At 50.4% G+C, this 9352-nt stretch overlaps 1 protein-coding gene across 3 annotated transcripts in view; it reads right to left on the minus strand.

Moving 5' to 3' along the window:
• Window positions 1-6224: 6224 nt before the first annotated feature.
• Window positions 6225-9352, minus strand: part of Trim62 (tripartite motif containing 62) — a 31990-nt gene continuing 28862 nt past the window's right edge. For all 3 annotated transcript variants that reach the window (XM_004640992.2, XM_023701129.1, XM_023701128.1), the window contains one exon: window positions 6225-8461. In XM_004640992.2, the coding sequence (XP_004641049.1) occupies window positions 7911-8461 (551 nt within the window). In that variant the 3' untranslated portion in view covers window positions 6225-7910. The remainder of the gene's footprint in view (window positions 8462-9352) is intronic.

The following is a 9352-nucleotide window of genomic DNA, read 5'->3' on the forward strand; positions in this document are numbered from 1 at the left end:
TGAGCCATCTCCCCAGCCCCTTCTGATTCTTATTTTACATGCACTGGTTTTTTCCTCCTCTGGAGGAAACCCTGTAAATAACAGCTGTTGATGAGAGGAGTAAGGGCTGAGGGCTGGGAAAGATCAGGTCTAAGTGGCTTGGTGAGGAGAAACCTTGTCGTTCCTAGCCTGCTCTGTGCCCACACAGTGACAGTGTTGCCCATATGGTGACACAGGACTGCTCTCTCCTTTCCTATCTACCTTCCCCATAATCTTCCCACCTGATGCAGGTCACTGGGCCTGAAGTTCCACCATTAGCTATTAGTCTTCTGGGAATGACTCCTATTATAAATGCACACAGGTCAGGGAGGAGGCGATACCTCAAGCCATAAGCCCATTACACTGAGGAACAAAGGAGGGTAAATTAGGGTGGAAGGATGAAAAGGACAGGGAGAACATGCCAAGGGTGGGACAGAGGGAGGTCTCTAAAGAGGAAGGGGAAGTTAAAAGGGATGGTACTCTTGGGAAAACACCATGGAGTTGCCTCTGGTTAGAACCTAAAACCCCACCTCTTGTGTCTTAGTTACTTTTCTTGTTGTTGAGACAAAAGCCTCACCTCCTGAAGTTAAAGAGGAAAGATTTACTTAGCTCACAGTTTGTAGAGGTTTCAGTCCATAATTGGCTGGATCCAAGGCAGGGTAGACAGCAGGCAGGCATCACAGAGGAGAAACACTTCCTAGCAGGCAGAAGGCAGGAAAGCAAGCAAGAGACAACCACAGTTCTTTCTATCCTGTCTCAGTTACTCTTCTCACATTGCTGGGACAAATAGCCGCCACTCAGAATGAAGGAAAGAAAGGTTTATTTAGCTCAGTTACTTGAGGTGTCAGTCCATACTCAGCTGGTTCCAAGGCAGAGTGGCCCTTGGTGGAGAGCAATGATTCAGGTGGCAGCAGTCGAGGCAGCTAGCTATCCTCTCTCCTCTCCCCACATTGTAATGCAAATTACTTGCCTCTGGGCAGGTGTAGCATCCACGCTCACAATAATCACAAACTCCAAAAGTTACCCCATGACTGCATGAAGCTTTGGGGGACACCTATACACAAAGCATAACAATCCCTTATATCTTATCCAAGCTACTTAGGGCAAGTAGTACTCACACCCTTAATCCTAGTGCCCACTATGAATTAATCCCAGCACCACACATTCTAGATCCAGCCCTCTGCATCTATGATTGCATGAGATTTGGGCGGGAAGGAGGGTCATCTAGACACAAGCCATAACATCTTGCTAAGCTCATGAGAAATGGAGATCCTGAGGCAGAAATGAAGGGAGCTGTACAGTGTCACTAATGAGCCAGGCAGAAAACCAGGGCTTACCTGAGGTCTCACAAAATTGGCTCAGTACTTGGCTCATGGCCCCATACCTGTGAGATGCATACAGCACCATCTTGTCTCTTCTTTTCTTTTTTCTTTTTTTTTGGTGGAACCAGGGATTGAACTCAGGCCCTTGCACTTGCCAGGGAAGCGCTTATTCCACTGAGCCATCTCTTTGGCCCCCTTGTCTCTTCTTTTCCTCAGATCTTCATTTTCATCTCCCTCCTCCCAGTGGCAGAGAAGGGGGCCCAGGGCCTGGCTCCCAGTCGGTAGGTCTGGCAGCCTGGTCAGTGTTATGTAGTGGGCAGAGGAAATAGGCCCATTGGCTCAGACTCTAGGGTGAGAGAAGGGAAAAGCCCCTTATTGAGAAATGACCCTCGTACCTCCAAGCTGCCTGAGATCCTAGGGCTGACTGTAGTCCCATGAAATCAGGGGATTTCTGTGGGCCACTGATCCCAGTGCCCTCACTCATCAGAGACTGCTTGTGTCTCCAGTAGCTATCCTTGCTGGGCTTTGTCCTTGCTGTAGGTGGTGCTGGCTCTGGACTCTTACCAGCAAAGGAGGTATAAGGTATGGGAAGGCACTGGCTGTGCCCAGGAGGGGTCTAAACCAGCTCCTCCTTTTCTTTAAAAAAATAGGACAAAAGACAGCACCCAGCTCTGGTGCCTAGAGCTGTGGGTCTTTGCTGACTCCAGGTTCTGGGGACTAGGAGAGGGCTGGCTTCAGAATCCATGTCAGAGAATAGAGGTTGCATGAACATAACCAAGGGCTGGGAGTCAGGAGGCATGGGGATGGGCCTAGCCCCACTGACTGGTAAAATGAAGGCATTGAGACCAGTGATCTTTCACAGCCATCCTGGACCCTGGGGTGATGACCAGCAACCCCAGCTGGGCTGAGTCTCTACCCTAGGGAGTACTCCTATCACTGTTCTTCCTCTCCTTGTCCCTGGGTGCTACAGCCCCCAACTCTGATAAGCACCCCCTACACCCATGCACCTTTCCAGCCTGCCCTTGGTGCTGGTTTTCACTGCTGTGGCTTAGGCCTCTCAGCTGGCAATTCTCTCTCCCCTGTGTGCTGACTAGGAACCAGGACATCAGGGCTCTGGTCCAGCTCTGTCGCATGCTGTATGCCTTCAGCTGGAAACTCTCTGGACTTCAGGGTGGACTAGAGGGTCACCCAGCTCCTTGAGCCTTCAGGTTTGATCACATCTAGGCCCACTCTCTTAGGGAGCTCACAGCACCTGGGGCTTTGGTTCTCTGACTCCAGTCTCCTGAAAGGCCCTCTACGGTCATGACATCAGGGCAGGGAGCTCCTGTACCTCTTCTCCAAAGTGTTAACCTCCCCCCCCACTTCATCTAATTCCTAGAATGAGTGAGGAACATTTTATAGCAGTTGGAAATATAACAGAACTGTCAAAAGTTTGAAAGAAGACTTTTCCTTTTACATTTAGGGTTAAAACTCACATACTTTTCACAAAGATGGAAAAGAAAAACAGCCAAGCGTGGTGATGCAGGCCTGTGATTTTAGCATTCTGTGAAGCCAAAGCAGGAGATTTGCAAGTTTGAGCCCAGCCTGATCAATTTAGTAACTTAGACTCTGTCTTAAAATAGTAATCAAAAAGGCTTGCGGATGTAGTTCAGAGAGAGTGAGAGAGGGAGGGAAGCGGAGAGAGAGAGAGAGAGAGAGAGAGAGAGAGAGAGAGAGAGACAGAGAGAGAGAGACAGAGAGAGACAGAGAGAGACAGAGACACAGAGAGAGAGACAGAGACAGAGAGACAGAAAGACAGAGACAGAGGCAGAACGAGAACAAATACTTCTCCCTCTTCTGTCAGGTTTTTGGAAGCTGAGTCTCCTGAGTGTGCCATACCCCTATTTCCTGCTCTGCTCCCCATCACTTCCTTTTTCTTTCCATGTTTCAGGATTTCCCAAGAGACTGGGTAGAATAATTGGTCCTATAGTAAGGAGAAATAGCCATGTCCTGGTGGGTGGGCAACAATGATTTACTTCAGCACCTTGGTCAGTACCCCACTTTCCCACATCCTTCCCTGCCCCATGCTTTTCAGTCTGTCACCCAAGTCTTTGCAGTGGTGGTAAACTTAAGGGTGGTGAATAGAGTCATGACCTGGGCAGGATGGGAGGAAGCAGGGAGTGCTGCCTAGTTGTGAGCAATCAGCCTCTGGGATGGCTTCTCTGGCAGAAGGAAAGGCTTGCCCCAGAACCCTGAAAGTAAGCTCTGTGTTTCCACGAGATCTTATTTTGTGTTTTTTTTTTTTTTTTCTGGCTCTGCTGCCACCCCAGGGCTCAGATATAATGGCCTTAATAAGGGCTGAGAAGCATGATAAATCTGGCCATCTATGTGGCTCAAATTGAACGCTCAGAGTCCTGGACCAACAGGGCTAGGACTCTGGCAACCAATCAACTGAATCTCCAACTCTTCTTCAACTGGCATGGGGAAATGGAGCCCCAGCAAGGGAGAGGGACCTGCTTAGGTCACATAGAGCCTTCACGAGTCCACCACTGAACCTTGGAGATATACTTTGCATGCAACTGAAACTTAAGTCACAACCACACAATTCCACGATGGCACTCACTTTGTATGCACCCATTTTGAAGCCAAGGGGATCCCAGGCTTGGTGGCCACTGCCTGTCATTGAAGCAGTCCTCAAAATTGAGAAGAATTTCCAGAGAAGTCCAGTGAAGAGCTGGGCTTTAGCTTTGGATACATCTGATTTCCAGCTCTGCAAGGTAGTAGCTGTGGGTCATCTGGGAATACTTCTTCACTCAAAAGCTGAGATAATGAATCTAATCCCAGGGGCTTGTCTCAATAGTTAGATAGAGTAGAAAAAATACAAGCACTCTGCTCAGTGGTTACATAGGGAGGACTCAGAGGGGCTGCTGCCAATCAATCCTTTCTCACCTTGGATAAGATCTATGTTGATTCCTCCTCCATACCCACAGCTGAACTGCTTTTGCCTCCTCACTTAACTGCATTAAATGTGAAGATTCTGGTTTCACCCAACAATCCCATCTTTCATTCAGGAATTTTCTGGATAGTTATGCAGATATACAATTTAGAGCTCTCCTAATTCCCTGTAATCCCTAGGTGGCTATGTACACGAGGCCCCTACAGTTATCCTTAGACACTTTAAAACAAAGAGGGTAGGAAAGGGCTAGCACTTCTTTTTTTAAAAAATATATTCTGCTGTTTATTTTTAGCATTTATTTATTGTGTGTGTGTGTGTGTGGCCAGCTCAGCCCACCAGGGGGCGGGGCTGGCTGGCATGTGGTGCTGGGGGATTGAACCGCGGTCCCTGTGCTCTGCTAAGCTTGTTCTAAGTAGGTGCTTTAGACCACTGAGCCATCTCTCCAGCCCAGGGCTAGCACTTCTTGGACTTGGTGGTGAGGCTGAGGGAAAAGGGGAAGATGGATTATGGTGTATGTAGGGAGAGGGTTGTTCCTCCCCAGAAGAAGGTAGAGCAGACATTCACTGAGATAAAACAGAGAGGCATGGTTTGGTGTGTGTGGGGGGGAGCTGAATGAATAGGGGACTTTAAGGAGACTCTAGTCTCAAAATTACCCTTCCTCCATAACTTAACTGCACACTGGGCTGTTCTCCTTCAGTAAATCAAGACCTAGGTCCACCATAGCATCAGCCCCTCTCCATCCCCCCCCCTTTTTTTTTTCATTTGGTAGAGGGTGTACAGTGTCTCATTACGTAGATTGGACTTATAGTGATCCTCCTGTTTTCAGCCTCCCAAGTGCTGGGATTACAGGCGTGTGCCACCACACCCGGTCTCAGTTGCCTTCTCAGTGCACCCCGGGAGCTGGGCCAGCATGGCATGCTGGGATCAAACCCCAGCAACTGTGTTCTGCCTAAGCAGTCACTTTAGTCCACTGAGCTGTCTGGCTGGCCCCTCCATCCTTGTTTGTGCCCCTCTCCCTAGAGCCCCAAACAAGTCAATGAATTGGGATTCTCTCTCCTCTCTCCCCATCTCCAGCATATGAATGAGGAGCCACCTGGTGCCTCTAAGCCTTCAGTCTAACCTCCATTCTGCAGGTGAGATTGAGGAAGGGCCCTTTATGACAGAGTCAATAAAAAGCCAAGATGCCCCAGTGGCCTGTACCATCAGTGTGCACAGCTGTGTGTCCTGTGCTGGCCCTGCTGGACCCCTGGCCAGGCTGTGTCCCCCCTGGGCCAAGGTAGAATGGATCACCTTCAACAAGAAGACCTGGAGATCTTCCTGGTGGTTCCATCTCCCTCCCCAAGCACAAACAAGGAGGAAGACGAGCTTCTTAAGTGTCAGACCCAGCACAGAGATTCAGAAAACCCACACAGCTCCAGGCACTGCCTCCAGGACAGCTCGAGGGACAGGCAGGGCCTTGCTCAGTACACTGCAGTAGCTTAGAAATCGGGTGAAGTTGGTGGTATTATCCCCACTCTTCCGATATAGGGCTACTGAGACCGAGAGAAACAAGGCCACTTCTCTAAAGTCACACTGATGGAAACCAGACTTAAGCTCAGGTCTACATAGTTCCAGAGGCCAGGCTCTTACTACTGTCCTGCAAGCTCCTTGTGCCTTCTCCCAGGGCTACCCCAGCTCTCCTCCAGGAAAGGACTGGCGGTCTTCCCAAGTTTCCAACAGCTTGAGAATTCAGTTCTCACTTTCCAGTGTGGGCTGTGAGACTCTCTGTCCTCTCCTGGGCCTTGCTTTTCCTCCCGTACAGAGTGAACCAAGTGCAATTTACCCAGCTTGTGGACCAGCTGCGCTAACGGACCTGCACTGCCTAAGACAGGACAGGCGGGGCTTTATGTTTGTCAGAAGGAATGAAACAGACCACTGGCATCCAGTAACTTTAATTTAATACAAATTGATCATAACTCACAAAATGGGAAATGTTTTTAAATAAAAATACTGTCCCAGATTCTGGGACTTGTGGGAGTGGGTAGGGATGAGGATTCCTCTTGCCTGTGTATGTGTGTGTGGCAGTTGTGAGGAGGGAGCCCTTCTAGTTCAGCTGTGCTGGCTCCTTTGGGATGGCTGTGCTCAGAGACCTCAAGTACAGAACCAAGGCCCCAGCACTGGAAAGAAAGGCCAAGACTGTGGAGACATTTTAGCTCAGGCTGGTAGGCTCACACCTTGGGCTATTACCTCTGGGCAGGAATACAATCACCAGGACATCACAGAACACAGCACAGTTGGATGCTGTAGCAAAAAATGCAGATGTGCTTGCTCACCATCCATGCTAACGCTCTAGCAAGCCTTTGTGTATGGCCGAGGCTGGAAAAAAGAAAACTACATTTCCCAGACTCCCTTGTAGCCAGTGTTTAGAATCTGTCTCATTTCACAGAGTCCCTTCTAGAGGTATGGGATTTGGGGACCTGAGTTAAGTGAGAGAGAGAGGCAGGTCTCAGGACATCCACTCGCTGGCATGGATGGTGCCAGAGGGAGCATGGCTCTGCAGGCAGTGGCTGCACTGCAGCCGCTTCTTACCGATGAGAGCAACCTTCTCGGTCACAGTAGACATGATGAATCTGGCAGTTGGGAGTTGTTCCCGGAAATTCAGTGAAGACGCTGCTCCTCTAGCCTTTCCAACAATTTTGAAAGTCACCGGGGAGTGGGTAATAAATCCTTGTCTAATTAAGCCAGCTAAAGTGGCTCTTTTTTCTGCAGCAGGATCCTAAGTGAGATAGATGTCAAGTCTGAAGGCAGGACCTGGCGAAGGGCTCCTTCCGGAGTGCAAGTCCTGAGCAAAAGAACTGCACCCAGCAGCTTCTCTTCAGCATGGCAGGTCACAGAGGCCTGACTGAACAGGGCTGGCTAGACGCTGTCCAAGGCTTCTGGGAACCTTGATCGTTAAGTGATGCTTGTCCTGCAGATGCCTTTAACTGATGGACTGTACATTAGTCCTCAGGGTGCCCTTAGGTTGTGGGTAGGAAAGGGGTGACATGGTGACACAGTAACCATGGACTCAGCTACAGGGTGCCTTCCACATGACACAGCATCCCCTCTGACTTGCTGATCAGTGGGAAAAGAGTTCTTGGTACAGGGGTAGCAGGACAGGGTAGGTCTCAGATAACTCTGGGAACAGCTATTGCCTATCCACTGTGGGTTTGGTGGGGTCAAGGGTAAAATGGCCCATCACTAGCTCAGTCAACTGCAAAGGTAAATCATGGACACAGGATTTTTTCAGGGTGTCAACTACTGGCCACATCTGACATATCCCGAGACCAGAGCAGCTGGGCAGGAGAGGGACAGACAGAAGGAGGTAGTCCCCTGCCCTTAAGAGGATGGGATGAGGTTGGGCAGGAGTTGCCCTGAGGAGAACCCATGTCATGTCCTCATCAAAGTCAGAGCTACAGAGCATGATTGCTGGGACGGAGCTTAAGAACGACGGAGCACAATCTCCATGTCACAGACAGGGCAAAGGAGCTGAGGGGTAAACAATGGCCTGAGGTCTCACAGTGGTGGATGTGGGCTGAGTCCAGGCCTCCCTCTGCTGAGCCGGGCTTCTGCTGGTGGTGGTAGTGGCCCAGGAGGCTGTGCACCCTTGGCCCAGACTAGATGCGGACTGTGTTGATCCGCAGCGGCTGGACATTCTTGCCATTGGCATGGCTCTGGCCGGGGCTGAAGTAGGAGCAGAGCTTGCCTGGGAATTTCTCACGGAAGGTGTAGAGCCAGGACATGTCATCAGCATTGTAGAAGATAAGCAAGCCCTGGTCATAGTCCAGGAAGACACCCACCTTATCCAGCTTGTCACGGACGTTGAGCCGTGTCCAGGGTTCTGTGCAGGCACTGTACTGGTTCCCATCGTGCATGACAATGCAGTAGAAGCCCCGGCTGGGCTGGATCTGGATGCTGCCCTTGCGGCTTGCAGCCTCATGCGCCAGCCCGATTACCCACTGGGTCTTCTCTGCCACCACCACCTCCCAGTAATGGACGCCACTACTGAAGGCCTCGGAGCCCAGCACCGACACTTCCACGTCGAAGCGCTTCGGTGAGTCCTGCAGCGGCTGTGGGTGCAGGTTCCCATAGGCCACGATGGTGCAGTCATCGGACAGGATCAGGCGCTGGTGGGCAGTGCCTGGGTCCAGGGTCAGCGCAGCTGGAACTATGGGGGTCCAGGGGGTTGGAGGAAGGAGAGAAGATTAGTGGGACAAGGCTCTCAAGGCACTTCTCAGTTCTTTGCGAAGGATAGGGTTCTGCCTGGGCCCCTGGAGACCACTGACCCTCTGTCTGACCCTAAATGCAAGCCTGTGCTCTCTGAGCCTCACTTCTTCCTCTGTAAAACAGAAGGGTAGTGGCTAAGGTCCTTCCAGCTTTATGTTAGACTGAAGGGAAGGAGAGGCTATGGCTGATTAGATTAGTCACCGCCTGAGGCCCAGGACAAAGTATATCCCGGGCACTCCAAAAACGTTTATAGGGCCAGGGTGATGGCTTGGTGGAATAAGCTCTTCCCTGACAAGCACAAGGGCCCGAGTTCAATCCCTGGTTCTGCCAACCCCCACCCCCCCAAAAAAAAACCCCCCAAAAAACAAAAAAAACAAAATCAAAAACAAATGTTTGGGGCTGGCGAGATGGCTCAGTGGTCTAAAGCACCTACTTGAAACAAGGTAAGCAAAGCACAGGGACTGCGGTTCAATCCCCCAGCACCACATGCCAGCCAGCCCCGCTCCCTGGTGGGCCGAGCTGGCCACACACACACACACACACACACACACACACACACACACACATATTAAAAAAAAAACAACACAAATGTTTGTAGAATATGAGGACCAAAACAAGAGAATTTCAGAGCTGAGGGAGAAGTTTAAAGATCATCCAAGTGTTCTGCCTCCTAGAAATTTGGAAATTTGTGAAAGTGTTTGGGCTGCCTGCCTGATAGTGGGATCCAGGGTGCTACAGACCCTGACTGAAATGCATAGGACGGCCCTGCAGAGGGGGCTGTTCATCCCCAGCTTACTTTTCTGGAGGTTTTTTCTTGGTCTTTTTTTTTTTC

This window comes from Octodon degus, unplaced genomic scaffold, assembly GCF_000260255.1.
Source record: "Octodon degus isolate 3935 unplaced genomic scaffold, OctDeg1.0 scaffold00130, whole genome shotgun sequence".
Classification (NCBI taxonomy): domain Eukaryota; kingdom Metazoa; phylum Chordata; class Mammalia; order Rodentia; family Octodontidae; genus Octodon; species Octodon degus.